General features: G+C 56.1%; 1 protein-coding gene across 1 annotated transcript; it reads right to left on the bottom strand.

The window, feature by feature from the left end:
* Positions 1-5,318: 5,318 nt before the first annotated feature.
* Positions 5,319-8,103, bottom strand: ARSI (arylsulfatase family member I). Its single transcript, XM_027895319.1, has 2 exons — positions 7,784-8,103; positions 5,319-6,821 (listed from the first exon to the last, which is right to left on the bottom strand). The coding sequence occupies exons 1-2, from the start codon at positions 8,101-8,103 to the stop codon at positions 5,420-5,422; spliced, it is 1,722 nt and encodes a 573-aa protein (XP_027751120.1). The 3' UTR covers positions 5,319-5,419.
* Between the last annotated feature and the right edge of the window lie 6,469 nt (positions 8,104-14,572).

Raw genomic sequence — 14,572 nt, 5'->3', positions numbered from 1 at the left:
TTTCATCCCCACATCCAGCCTCCCGCTCCCGTCTGGTCCAGCCAGAGGAGATCCTGCATCCCTGGTGGCAGGGCAGGGACCTGATTCCCAGTTGTGGACAGGCACAGGGATGGGGCCACAGGCCCAAGGGCCTCCAGACCCATCTTGGCCATGCCCTGGCAAGGGCAGAACAAACCAGGCACCCTCACTTGGGGTGAGGGGGATGCATTTGTGCCCTCTGTGCCCTGGGGATATGACGGTCCCCAAAACACCTCGCAGCTCCCTGCACAACTCCTTCCCATCTCGCTCCCACTCAAAAAGGGGTTTCATTTGCCAACCCCAGGGCTGTGTCAGGAGGTGGGGGCTGCCATGGGGGCCGGTGTGTCCGGATGCTTGTGGGAGTGCTCTCCTCCTCCAGCAGCAGCTTCCAGCAGCCCCTCGGAGCCGAAGGGCAAGAGGAAGAGTCCTCCCACTCCAGAGACCCCATGGATGCCCGTGGGCAGCTCTGTGCTCCCCCCCCCCACTCCTGCCTGTGCTGCTGTTCATGTCCCCGTGGGCTCTGCAATGTGACCTGCCCCCCCTCCCGCGCCCACCCCCACGCTGGCACACGTGTTCAACCCCACACGCGTGACTCTGCGTGCTCCCATAGCCGGGAGGAGGAATCTGTCCCTTCCTTTCCCCCGGGGCTCCCACTGCACCCCTGATCTCCGTGGCACAAACCCCTCACCCAGGCAGGGGGTGATGGCAAAGCCCCCCATGGGGACCCTGCCTGCCTCCCCAGGATTCTCCTGCCTGGCAGAGACGCAGCTCTCCAGGAAAGTTTTCTCCCTCCCTCCTCTCTATTCAGGTGGGGTTTTTTTCCTCGACATTTTTCCCTCTGAGAGTAAGGGGGTGTCAGACATCTGGGTGCTGAAGATACTCTGCTTTGCTGATTATGTTTTCCCAAGCAGGAACTGCTGCATAGTTCTGCTCCTGGGTGCCTGGAGACAATCCAAGAGGAGCAGGAGCTCTGAGTGGGACCTTCCTCTTCTGGGCTGGGGGCTCCCCTGTATAGAGGAGTAGTCCCAGCCCTCTCCAGGAGTCCTCAGGATACACTTAAGATGTCTCTGTTCCCGGCCATCCCAAGGTTTGCTCCTGCAGGGCTTTGGGAGCCAAGCTGCTCTCCTGCTGCCGTGCTTGGGTCTGGCCACCTGATGGAGACCTTCATCCCCAGTGATCCTCTCCGTCACTGGGCTGCACCTCCAAAAATGTGTCCTGCTCTCCTCACCTTGCTCCAGCTCTACCTGCAGAGATTTAGTTTCTGCATCCCAGCCTGGGGCTGCCCCAGGGTGGGCACCTGATGCCCCTGAGATCTGATGCCAAACCCCAAATGCACTGGAATGGCAGCTCAGGGAGGACCAATGTGTCTGGGGTGGGGGGGTGGGCTGCAGCTGATCCCCTCTGCTCCCAGGGGATGGGGCTTGCAGCAGAACCAGCAGGGCTACGGATTACGTCATGCAGACATCCCAAAATTACTGGGACAGTTCCACATGCAAGCTGGGGTCTGGGGGATGCTCAGTTGCTGTCCTCTGGGAAGCTGAATTTGGGGTTATTTTTAGATAAGATTATAAATACCGTGGTAAGAACTGATTTACATTTAGGGTTGTGTTTGCAAACGTGCCCTGTCCCTGTGGGCCCCAGCACTTGCTGGAAGCTGCTTTTGGCTGAGACTGGGTGTTCTCAGTGCCACCCTCTCCTCGACAGCAGGGTCCATAGGCAAAGACCCTCCTGTGGACATGGCTGTGATACTTGGGGACACTCAGCAGGTGCCATGTGGCTCCCTGGGGCCTTCTTGTGCTGGTTCTGGGTGCGGAAAAACCTCCAAAAACCACATGTCCTTGGATCCCTGGAAGGAGAAAGGACAAGAATGCCCTTGGTCCAGAACACCCTCTCCCCAGCACCTCTCCCAGGTGCTCAGAGTGCTCTGCCACCTCCCACTGTGGCAGTTTGCTGAGATATCCATCCCCTGTCCTGCTCCTGGGCTTATTGCCTTCCCTCTCTGAGGTGGGAGATGCCTGTGGGGCTGGAGAGGCTCTGAGGTACCTCCAGTCCTGTCTGACCTATCCCATCCTCATTCCACCCACATCCTATCCCCACTCCCATCTCTATCCCATCCCAACTCCATCCCACCCACATACTCATCCCTATCCTATCGCCCTCCCCAACCCCACCCCATCCCCATCCTTGTCTTATCCTCCTCCCCATCTCCATCCATTCCCAGTCCATCCCCATCCCACTCTCTCCAGGCAGCAGGGTGGAGGCAGCCAGTCCATCCCATCATCAGAGCCCCAGATGCATCCCCCTGCCCCATCCCTCCACGAACCCCTATCCTACATCCATCTCCTGTGGGGGTTTGGAGCAGCCAGGGGCTTGCCCAGCACTTTGAATGGAGGTTGGGAAGGAGGGGAGTCTCAGCCTGTCTATGCAAACACATCTCCCGGGTGCAGGGAGTGCTCCAGCACTGAGCATCTCTCTCCAGCTGCATTAACCCCTCAGCAGCCAGAGCGCACACACACTCCCAAAGGACTTCAACTGAGTGAAAACACGGGATTGGGGCACATTGCTGCACTGTTCCCCAGAGAGACCATTAAAGAGCATTGCTGGGATGAGGAGCCCACGTGGCAGCAGCCACATGTCTGTTCCTAGCCCAGTGTTCAGATACAGCACAGCTCGAATCGGCGGTGAAGGACAACTGCTGTCCTCAGGCTGGAGGCCTCACACTCTGCAAACACCCAGAGATGCTCCTGCCTACTCCTCCTCTTTGTGTTCAGGGACTAAGATTTTCTTTCAACTGTTTCTCCTTAAAAAGATTCAAAACCCAACTTTTTTTAATTAAAATACAGATGACGGCAGATCCACTGCTATGTCCAGGCTGACTGCGAGCCCGGCACCAGCCCAGCACATCCGAAACTGGAAAGGAAGCAAGACCAGACGAACCTTCTCATGGGGATATTAGTAAAAGTGAAGGGAGAAAACTCAAATATGTTTTCATGGAAATTTCCATTTTTGAAGGGAAAAAAAAAATAAAAGAAGGACTAAACTTGGATGCATTTATATAAATATGGAAATGAAAGCCATTTCCCGAGCCTTGTCGCCACCCCACGTCCAGCCCTGCTCTCCTGCTCCCTTCAGCACCAATCCCCATTTGCTGTGATTTATTCCTGAGCCCCCTGCAGCATCACTCCCTGCCCTCCTCTGGCTCCAGTTCTGCCTGCAGGAGCCTCCTCTTCTTCAGCAAATTGTTGCTTTATTTTCAGCAACCGGTTGGCTTTGCCAAATGGCAGCCGGTGCTGCAGCCCTGCTGCCGATGGATACGCTGGTAGTGCACATCCCGAGGGACCAGGCTGGCCACTTGAGATAGTTTGAGGATGTGGAGCATCCTCCCACGGCTCACCTCTGCCCAGGTGATGCCATGGGGACCAGCCCCCTTGGAGCAACATGCTAAGGAAGCAGGGATGGAGATGGGGCTGATGGAGGAGCTGAGTCCCCCTCTGTAACCTGTCCTTGGGATGTGCCTGTAGGAATGCGAGTGAGCCGACAGGACAGCATGGTGATGGATGTGCGTGGAGCAGCAGGAACTGCCACACACACCGCCACACTTTGGCTTTTCAAACTCCTTCCCAGCTTTACAGGGAGAGGCCTCCTCTCCTCTGCCTTGCTGTCAGCTGGGGATTTTTTTCTTTGTTTCTATAGAAAATCCCAATTCCCCCAAATAATCCAGCTAAGAGTAAGAAAAAAAAAAAAAAAAACAACAAACGTGTCATTGCATTCTCTTCCCATCCTCATCCCTCTCTCACACACAGGGCTTGAAAGCACACTGAAAGGTATTCAGCGTTCACGCTGCCAATTGTCACATCCTTCAATGACAGATTTTAAATGAATGTTATTTTGCAAGGGAGAGAGAGAGGGGGGGGGAAAGAAAAAAAAAAAAAAAAAAAGAAAGCCCACACTGCTCATCCAAGAGCTGACAAGTCCTAACGGGCCTCATTTTCCAGAGACAAAAATAACTATTTTCAAAATTCACAGCAGGGCCTTCGCCTACACACGCTGCACCAAGAGAAACCTGTGGGGAGAAATGTAAAACACATTGTGTAAATGGAAATGCACCATGCATCCAGAACGCTTTCAAAGCTATTTGCCCCCTTTCATCCTCGCCAGCTCTCCTGTGAGCGCACGTACGCGCACTCACACCCCGCCGAAGGCGCGGGGGCCCGGCGCTGGGTCTGGAGCTGCCTGGCCCCCGGCAGCCGGATGGGTTCCCCACGGCAGCCCATGATGGGAAGGTGTTTTCCTCCCCACGCGTGCGCTGCTGGAATAGCGGTGCCCATCTGCGGCAAAGGGACGTGGCGCGGTGCTGGCAGGTGGGAGATGTCCCCATCCTCCCCCCGTCCTCCGCCACGGCTTCGGGGTCCTGCGGCTACACAGCAGCTACAGCAGCCTCTGCAGAGACCTCCTTGAGGCCTTCCTTCTGCCCCAGGTTCAGGATGTGGGGACAGGGACAGCCCCAGAGCTGGGAAGGGGCATCTGGGATGGTTTGCTGGGTGGATGCGTAGGAGGCGTGGAGAGGAAGATGGGTGCTGTGCACATGGGGGATCTGGATGAACTACGGGTGAAAGGGTCTGCTGGGTGACCCATGTGGAGCTCACCGGAGCCTGAGGCAAACCTGCCTCCCAAATGTGGGGCTACAAAGAGCTCTGAGTGTATCTGACTATGTTTCCATGGGCCACAGCTCCTCACCAGGGCTGCTCCTGGCCCCACAAGCCAGTGGAGAGGGGAAGCCATAGCCCCAGGTGAGTTCTCTGTAGCAGCATGACTGAGTCCAGCCACATCAGTCTCAGGTCTGAGATCCATGGTCAGGAATCCATCCTTCCACAAAGAAGTGTAATAGTGAAATGCTATGGTCTTGGGTTTGGGGGAGGCCTCTGAGTTCCCAGAGCAAGAGCAAAGCCAGCAGCTGCTTGGCCGAAGGCTGAAAGCCAAGGAGCATGTAAATACAGGGAAATGGCAAGGATCAACCTGGAGGCAGGGCTTCCCATGCTTCCTCCTGCTCTTGCAGTGGCCAACATTTAAAGCTTATGATTGGCTGTGGAGTCCTTGAGGAAAGGGTCTCTCTCTTTGAAAGAGGGTGTGCACGGGCCAGCCCAGCTCAGCGCAGTCAGACACCACCACCAAGCACCACGGCAGAGACCACATCGCCCTTCCCCGCCCACTGGGACCACCCCCCTGCAGCCACCACTCCAGCCAGAGAGGAGAAGTGTTTTGGGATGAATCCTGGAACAAGGGAGAGCAAGAGAGCACTGGCCACCTCCCCTTCTGTTTTTCTCCCTCACTCCCACCCCATGGCAGTGCAGTCCAGAGTTCCACCCTGGCCAGGATGGGTCGATGTTGGGGGAGTCTCCCATCAGATGCGGTTGGACATGAGCCTGGTGTTCAGCTTGCGGAAGAAAGAGCGCAGCTTGCAGATCTTGCACTTCTTCTTCTTGTTCCTACTCTTCAGGGGCTCCCGGATGCCTTCCCACTCCTCCCCGTCATCCTCGCTGGCCCAAGGTCCCCAGGCACCGCCGTTGAAGTCCGGGTGAGCCCGGGGGTTCTCCGCAGGGTACCGCACCGGGATGGCCGTCCGGTTGTAGTGCACCAACCTCGTCAGGAGGGTCCTGACCACGTCCGGGCGCTGCTCTGAGAGGTCGTAGCGCTCGTAGGGGTCAGCAGTGATGTTGAAGAGCCACACGGACTTCCTCAGGCCGTCAGTGAGACGCTCCAGGTTCCACCAGCTCCCTGGGAAGTTGGTCAGGGTCTGCGGGGGGATCCAGTCACTGTACCCCGGGTCGCCAGTGAGGAGCTTCCACTCCCCAACCCGGATGGAGGCTTGCACGGCCGTGTTCCAGATGCCGAAGCCATCCTCCAAGGAGCCATACTTGGCGTGGTTGTACAAGGGGTCGATGTTGTGCAGGATTTCAGTGCGTGGCGACTCCTTGCCCTCGCTGATGGCAGGCCAGACATCGTAGCCATCCAAGCCCGGCACATTGCTCAGGTTGCCCCTGGCCAGGCTGACCAGAGTCGGGTACCAGTCTGTGATGTGAACCAGTGCCCAGCTCGTCCGACGCTTGCGCTTGATCAGGGGACTGTGGACAAACCCGATGCCACGGACTCCCCCTTCCCAGTACGTCCCTTTGCGGCCCCGTAGCGGCCAGTTGCTTCCCCCGGAGAAGGTCTGCCCGCCGTTGTCAGTGGAGAACACGATCACGCTGTTGTCGTAATAACCATACTTCTTGAGGGCCCAGGTGATGTTCTTCACCGCCTCATCCATGCAGGTCACCATGGCAGCGTACTTGCGACGAGCGACGTTGCCCATGGAGCGGTAGCGGTAGATGTACTCCTTGGGCGACTGCAGGGGTGTGTGGACCGCCTGGAAGGCCACGTAGATGAAGATGGGCTCCTTGGGGCTGTGGGATGCCAGGATCTTGCTGACCCGCTGGGCGTAGAGGAAGGTGGAGTACTTCCCACTCTGGTCCCAAGCCACGTCCTCCCCTTCGTGCAGGTCATAGCCGCAGACGCCCGGCCCGTCGCAGTTGTCGTAGGTGTAATAGTCCACATTGCCTGTCAGGGACCCCAGGAAGGTGTCGAAGCCCCGGCGGGTGGGCAGGCACTCCTTCTTGTAGAAGCCAAGGTGCCACTTGCCCACCATGTGTGTGGAGTAGCCCGCTTCCTGCAGCTTCTGCGGCAGGGTGACCTGGTCAAGGGGCAGGCAGTTGGGCTGCCGAGGGCGGATGATGGAGTGCTGCAGCCCTGTGTGGATCTGGTACCTGCCGGGAAGAGCCAGGAGAAATCAGTGGTGCTGAGCAGACAGTGCTGGGTGGGGATGTGATGGCACTTTATGTACTGAAGACCCAAAATATATACAAATCTCTGGGTCACCCAACCCAGCCCCATGAAGCAAACTCCAGCCAGAGGCAGGGAGCTGCCAGCCTGGGGAGGTGGCCAGGCTGTGTCAGGGCTGGGCAGCACAGGCAAGTGGTTTTGCAGTGTCCTACCTGGATGCCCCCATCATCCCTGTCTTCCCCTGCTTTGCACAACCCAGAAATGCCTGGGACCCCTCAAGAGCCATTAGGAGAGAAGAGGGGCCTTTGTCTGGACTACAATGAGCTCCACCACCCCCAGATAGTAGGTGACCACATCCATGGGCACCTCCCTGGGGCCCACTCCTCAGCAGGAGATGATCTGGTGGGATCTGCCTCCAGCAGTGCTGACCACCCAGCACTGCTCCAGAGAAAGCCTCACTTATCCTAGAAGCCCCAGGACAAAACTTGACTATGCTGCTGCAGGAGAGAGTGATGGAGCAGCATCCATCCTGCCCTGGCCAGTGCAGCACATGCAGGGAAAGCACAGACCAAGGAATTCAGAGATGCAGGGAAGAATGATCCTTTGACCCCACAGCAAATCCCAAAGGGCCAGTGTGACAGCCACATGGGCACACAGCTCCTTGCCTGGCACCAAAGCGCCTCATGGCCAGGGACAACCCTCTCCCAAAGTGACGTCCATTACCCAACAGCATCCACATTTTTGGCCTTGCCATGTACCGCTATGTGTCCTGTGTGAAAGTCAGCTGTTCACCCAGGAAGCCTTCCAGAGAAATCCAGATCCACTGGAGGATCTCCATCATCTGCTAGCACACCAGGGCTAGCTGCAAGCTGGGGTTAAACCCCTCGGGGCTACGGAAGGGACCAAAGCGGGGACACGAGTGGGGCGTGAGCAGGCGCTATCTTACCTGCCAGTTATCAGCTGGCTCCGGGACGGGGTGCAGATGGGCTGGATGTAGTAGTTCTCCAGCTTCACGCCCTCCGCTGCCAGCCTGTCCAGCGTCGGCGTCTGGATATCCGAGCCGTGATAGCCGACATCGTGGTAGCCCTGGTCATCAGTCAGGATGAAGATGATGTGGGGTGGCCTGGCAAAGGCAGGAGGCAGCGATTTCTCCATGGGGTCCGTGGCCACATCAGCCACCAAACTGGGCTTCATCCAGTCCCAGGATAAATAGCCAAAGCTGAGCAGGCTGACGAGCGAGAAACCCGTGAGGGCATAGACGGCCATCCCGGAGCACACTGTGCTGCCTGCCGAGGGAGTTACTGTCCCAGCATCGCCTCAGAGTCACGGAAACAGGAGGTCTCCCCCTCCTCCAGAAGAGCCCCCCGACCTAGGGGATGGTCCCGGCAACCCCCACAGCTGGTTTTGCGGGAGCAGCTTCCATGAAGGCACACTCGCGTGCACACAAAGAGCTTAATCCGCCGGGGCTGGGTTGCCTTCAGTCAAAAGAAAATAACCCCCCCGCTGCTCCAATCAAACACATCTGCACGGCAGGACGGGCTCCTCGCAGGGGCTGGCGGCGGCCCGGAGCCGCTCACCAGCGTCCCGAGCGCTGCAAACACTTCCTGGCTTCCTGGGGTTTTCTCCCTGCTGTTATTTCTTTATGAAGAGCTCCATAAAATCCTTGTCAGAGAAAGCCGCTGGCTTCCCCTCCGCTCCAGCCCTGCTCCTGCCCGGCTATCCGGACAGCTCACTCGGGACACGATGATTCTTTTCCTTAAACTCCTGCGGAAGAGGGTGCTAAAGTTCAAGCCCAGGGGTGCCGAGTTCTCCTCCTCACTCTCCGGGCAAGAGCCGCCCTCTCCTTTTCCCAACCTCCGCTCCAAGGCAGAGTCCCAACATCTGCCCGGGACGTGGTCTAAGCCGCCAGGTTTATGGGGAGCTGCCGGCTCGGCCCCTCCCAGCTCAGCAGCTCCAGGAAAAAGCTGGGAAGCCCCAGAGCATGCAGGGTCCTAAGCGTGGCATTCCCTGAGCCACCGATGCTTCCCTCCCTGCTTGTCCCAAGACGTGTGACACACGGGTCAGGACCCTTGGTGGGATGCTCAACCAAAGCCTCTGCAACACCCGGACTGGGAGGGCAGAGGGAAGGACCAGGTTTCTTGGAGGGATTGCTGGGCTCAGCTGCCCACGCTGACAAGATCACCATCTAAATAAATCCTCAACAGGGGGAAGCTCCAAAAACCTCTTTGAACACTCCCAGTGTTAATAAAACCACCTAGGTGCTTGTGGAGCACAACAGAGAGGAGTGGGTGCTGCTGCACCCGTTTTCCAAGTGGGGAAACTGAGGCAGGGAGGAGCCATGGTCACAGCCAGCCAGGGGCAAGGTTTGGCGGGGACCAGACTTCTGCCAGTGCACAGGTACTGTTCTGAGCTTGAGGTGCGGGGACAAGGGGCCAGTGAGTGCCCTGATGCTTTAGGGCAGCTTTTGGGAGAGATGAGCAATTCCCCTGTGCAGTTCCTTCCTCAGGGCCAGCATTCATCAGGCATCAGGAAGTTCCCACATCTGGAACCCATCTTAGCCCCTCGACTTTCCCCAGGGCAGGAGTTGGCCCAAGAAGGGAGATTTTGGTGGCACAAACCTCTCACCTTCACCCACCCTTGGCACAGCCAGAGCACAGCCTTGTGGCTGTTTGCACAGTCCTGATGGGGACCTGGGGAGTCACAGAAAACAGAGCACCCCAACAGCCCTCCAGCCCACCTACCCCACCTGCAGGACTGCAGGGCTGCAGGGCCATGGTGAGGTCTCACTGGGGTATTTGGGAGGAACTTCAGAACTGGCTCAGAAGAGCAGTTGAGACAGACAGTTCCAGGTCCCCTAGATGTCCCCCTCCTGGATCCCCTCCTCCGGGTCACCCCCAGGCTCTCCCTACACTCCCTGCTCTTCCCCTGACCCTCCAGCCCCCTGTGCCCATTTCAGCCAGGGCTCAGGGGTCTGCAGGAGCACAGGGAGTGGTGCAGGGGACAAGAGCAGGAGGAAGGACGGATAGTTGTGTTCTTTGCCTTTCCCTGCTGGCAGGAACCTCTGCTCAGTGCAGCAGGGCTGGGTTGAGCCCTTCAGTGAGGTTTGATTAATCCTCAGGGGTTCATCACTCATTTCTTCCACCCGTTTCTCTTCTCCCTTTCCCTCGTTCTTTCCCACCACTCGCTTCCCCCTTCTCCCCCAACATCTTTAGTTTTGAACAATACCCTCTTCTTGGAAAATCCTAAACCTGACCAAAGGTAAATAGAGGTGGGAGACCCTCCACTTTCTGGTCCTTGTGTGCTCCCATACACATGGCTCTGTGCCCACCCTGAAGAGAGACAGAGTTATTGCCAGGGATTGTAGTCAGAGCTCTTTCCAAATAATAAATAACAGTCCGTTTGGGTGAATATTACAGATGAAAGAGGAAATTGAAGATGTCAGGCCTGAGACATGGCAGAGAAAGTGTGTTTAAGGCAGCACAGATCGCTGATAAACTGTGTCTTGCTTGGGGCCCGAGGATGAGCAGGAGGGAGATGCAGAGCGGGCAGCAGAAGGGATGTGCGGCCACAGGAGTGGAGCTGGAGCCCACCTATGAGGAGCAGGGCTGGAGCCACCCCTGAGGAGCAAGAGCAGAGCCAAGTACCTCCTGGGTGTGTGGATTTTCTGCTCCAGGACCATCTGCAGCAGTGTGGTGGGTCGCATCCAGCTCACGCCCTTAGAATGAGGAGGCACAGGCTGGGAGAGTCATCCTGAGTTTAAGCTGCTGTCAATGGCCAAAGCTCAGAGGGTTGAAAGGAGGGCAGGAGGTGGCAGCAGGGACATGGGCACAGGCTGGCACAGGGAGGGGACTTTCTGTGCCTGCCAGGGCAGCCAGCTCAGTGAAATCAGTGGTGGCTACAAGCTGGCCCTGGGTCTGGGGAAGAAACAGCAGGGTTAACTCAGCTCAGGGAGCTTTTCCAAGAGCTGAAGGGTGAATAAATGGTGAATTTATTGGAAGTGACCCTACCCTGAAGGTTCAGGGACACCTGGCTGGGTTCCAGCAGCACACAGACACCTTCTGGGTGCTCCTCCAAGAAATGATAAGAAGGTGAAAAGCAACAAGGGCTACAGTGAAGGCACTCTTGATCCCAGGAAATGGGGTGCCGTGGGACCCTCAAACCAGCCCCACCGAAATCATCTGACAGGAGGCAGGAGGAGGGAGTGGCTGGTAGTGAGGAGGAGGAGGAAGGAATGACAAGTCTGGAGTTTTGGGGTCAGTACGATTTAAGCTGTCTGCACAGCTGCTCTGAGGGTGATTAATGCATCACAAGGTCGAGGGATGGAAAAAGTACTCAGGGCCTGCAGGCGCCCCCCCAGCCGCTCTTAATTCAAGGCAGTCACTCGTCCAGCCTCGCTCAAAGATGTCTCAAGAGCCAGGAGCTTCCTTGGAGAGCTCCAGCATGTTGCACAATGGGGAGATTTCCCCTGGCAGCTGGCCCGGTCGTGGATTCTGAGCCAGCCAAGCAGACCCTGCCTGCTTTGGTCCTGGCATCTGCCCTGGCAAGGACAGCCCTGCTCCTCCCTGTCGCACCAGCTGCTGTGACAAATGACACTGAATCTCCATCCCAGCCTGATCTGCAGTGGCGTTACCAGTTCAAGGTGATGGGGAGCCCCATGGGGCGAGCTGGGTGCTGGATGTGGGGCTGGCAGCAGCTCTGTGGGCAGAGCATCACCCTCCCACACCGCAGCCCAGCCCTTCCACATGCCTGCAGACCCTTCCCAGCTGCAGCCAAGCCCCCCCCCCCCAAAGAGGAATTGCTCACCATCCAGGGTAAAGCCACCAGACAAAGCTCGATATTCTCCCTTTTGGTGCTTTTATGCCCAGCAACACAACCTGAGAGGCAGTAAACCCTGAGCGGGGCCTGGACCAGGTCCCTCCATGTCCCCTGCAGCTGGCACAGCTCCTCGCATTTGCACAGCTGGTTCTCTGACCAAATATTTAATTATTACTACTTCTTCTTCTTCTTCTTTTTTTTTTTTTTTTCCTAATTATTAATTTTATGTGGCCTCGGGCAAGAATGAAAATAAACACAGCCCTTCCTGCTTTTTTTCTGCCCACCACCCCCCGGCTCCGGCCGCACTTGCGTTCTGGCTCAGAAAGTGCTCGCTGCAAATGGGGTTATGCAAACAGGCTCCACATATTTCTCCACGCCTGAGATGTGCCACGAGGGCCACACAGCAAAGTTTAAAACTAAGCTTCGAATCTTTTTTTTTTTTTCTTTTTTTTTAAACTTCCCCCTCCTCCCCCCCTTTTCTTTTTTTTTTAACCCTTTCCAGGGCCGGAGCCCTTTCAGCCCTCAATACTGCCTTTCTCTTGCCATCAATGGGGCATTATGGCAGGGGATTTATTGGAAGCAGAACTCCCAGGCTTTACAATGGGAGCTCTGTGCAAGGCAAATATTGCACAATCTGTTTGCACGCCGCCGGCTCGCTGCCCTTCCCCCTCAGCAGCCCCACTCACGCCTCTGCCTCCGGCCTGCTGAAACAGGACCTTAAAATTCAGAAAAATGAAAGGTTTTTAATAAGTCCCCTCACTCCTGCTTCAGAGCAAGACATTTGACCTAACAGGGCACCGGGGAGCCTCGAAAAAACACCTCTTGTCGCTCTCGCCTCTCAGATGTTTAAGGGTTTCCGCTCTCCCCGGCCAACGTGTGATGCATTTACTCTTTTACTGGCATGATGAAAGAGCCTAGGCAAGTCTGGAAAAGAAGGGAGCAGTCCCAGGAATGGGGAGAGGTTGTTATTTTGTCTAGAAAGGGGGAAAAAGCCTGAGAGGAGGGGTTGGCCAGGTGATTTGCAGGGAAGGAAGGAGGCTGGAGGCATCACCAGCCCCAAGCCCAGCAGAGAATGGGGCTGGAGGTGAATGCCTCTCCATTGACTTTGGGAGCCCTCAGGAGGTCCTGGCCATCATGCCTTTGGCCTGGGGATGGATCCATGGCCCTGTTCTGGACTTCTTTCTCCCCGTCAGAAACACTCTTTGCTCTCCCATGTCTTATTCTCCAGGGATATCCCCAATGACCATCTCCCTTCCCTGGCACATTGCAGGCAAGTAGCATTCCTGCTAGGCAGTTCCAGGACCTGCCTCCTCCCTACCAAACCCCCAAACCCTATTTTCCCACTCCACGACCTCATTTTCCCTACCCAGAGCCCAGCACCTCTCTACCCCCTGCCACATGGCCCCTGTGGATAAAAATCAATTTTCTAGTGGCAACCACTGTGGCAAGACCTCAACCAGATTACAGGGATGGGGTTTGGTCTGGGGGAAATTGGAGGTTTTTGAGCACACCATAATTCCCTCTCTGGAAGCTGGAGCCAGAGGAAGAGAAAACAGCAATCTGCATCAGTTCCTGCTTATGCAACCCTGATCATTGCTGAAGGGACGAGGAGCAGTGTAGCAGCAGCCACGGCACAGGATGCCAAAGCCACTGGGGTAGCACGTTACAGGGCAGAGAGGAGACCATCAGCTGCCCTTCTGACAGGGGTTCTTGAAGCCAAATACTCTTTTTTTCAATACACTTACCCATATTTCATGCCATTTGCACCGTTGAAAATAATCATCATCATCATCAAAATGCACTTGGAAGCCGTAGCACAGTATTAGAGTCTTTTCTAATGTAAACCATAGTCTCTAACAACACATGTTGGGCTTGGCCAGGGTTTGTTCCCCATCAAAACAGTGCTGCTCCCCTTCCTCCTCTTCTGGTCCCACAGCTCTAGCAAAATATGAAATAAAAACCCTGAATAAGAGCAGTTCCAGGCTATGGAATTTTTCTTTGTTTTTGGTCACTGTGATGATACCTCTCAATTAGTCTGCAAATTCTCCCATGAAATGACTTCTAGGCCTCCCTGCTCACGTTTGGTTTTTCCCTTCCCCTTCATTCAGGACACTTCAGTCCATCAGCTCCCCTTCCTTCATGTAATATTCCTTCCCTTGCTTTTCCCCGCCCCCTGAGAAACTGCAGCTTGCCGCCTTCTCCTCTCCTCTGCTCTCTCTAACGACTTGCTTTGAAGAGCTGGAGAGGAGCCCATGGGTTTGGCACCGCTCCTTTCTTCCCATGCCTTATGGCAAGCTTTCCTCATAGCCTGGGTGCTCTCCCTCCTTGTCCTGCCCCCTCTTCTCAAGCCCAAAATCCAGCACGCTCCTGAAGAAGGTGCTCCCCACTGGAGCTTCCCGGCAGAGCCCCAGGGCTCATGTGATGGCTGGCAGTGTGGCTGAAGAATTCCCCTTGCTGTGAACCAGGGATGCCCCAGGACATGGATTCCCCACGGATTTCAGGGAGGATAACAGGGGAAGAATCTTGAGTCTGGCTTTGCAGGCAGGACAGGCTGGAGGTGAGGAACCCACCCACGTGTGGCAGCGTTTGGTGGGAAGCTGGAGAACGCATGGGCATGTGGGCTTGTGCCTGGTCCCACCAGGCTCTCATGGCTCAGGCTCCTGGCGCGGACACTGCTCTGGTCCCAACACACTCACCTTTTGGAAGGAACTGAGCTTTGCTAAAAAAAAAAAAAATGTATTAAAAAAGTCAGTGGTTCCTGGCCTCCGAGGGCTCTCTTTGAAGCAGAGGAGAAGGTCCCAAGGCTGCGGAAGGAAGGATTTAAGCATTTAGCATAGCTGGGTTCTGGCAGCACCGCCATGTGACCCTGACACTGGCTTTCCCAGCTTATTGATTTTGGACTTGCCCACCTTCATTCCTG

The sequence above is a fragment of the Empidonax traillii genome, unplaced genomic scaffold (assembly GCF_003031625.1).
Source record: "Empidonax traillii isolate 1590-97213 ecotype Southwest subspecies unplaced genomic scaffold, ASM303162v1 scaffold455:size476776, whole genome shotgun sequence".
Taxonomy (NCBI): Eukaryota; Metazoa; Chordata; class Aves; order Passeriformes; family Tyrannidae; genus Empidonax; species Empidonax traillii.
Note: the sequence above shows the minus strand (reverse complement) of the source record. Positions and strands in the feature narration are given on the sequence as shown.

What these genes read in the sequence shown, in the direction of transcription:
- ARSI (XM_027895319.1), bottom strand. Translation starts at nt 8,103, where the DNA reads ATGGCCGTCTATGCCCTCACGGGTTTCTCGCTCGTCAGCCTGCTCAGC. An exon ending in AGCCAGCTGATAACTGGCAG is followed by an intron (nt 6,822 to 7,783) that starts GTAAGATAGCGC and finishes TCTTCCCGGCAG; the next exon opens with GTACCAGATCCACACAGGGC.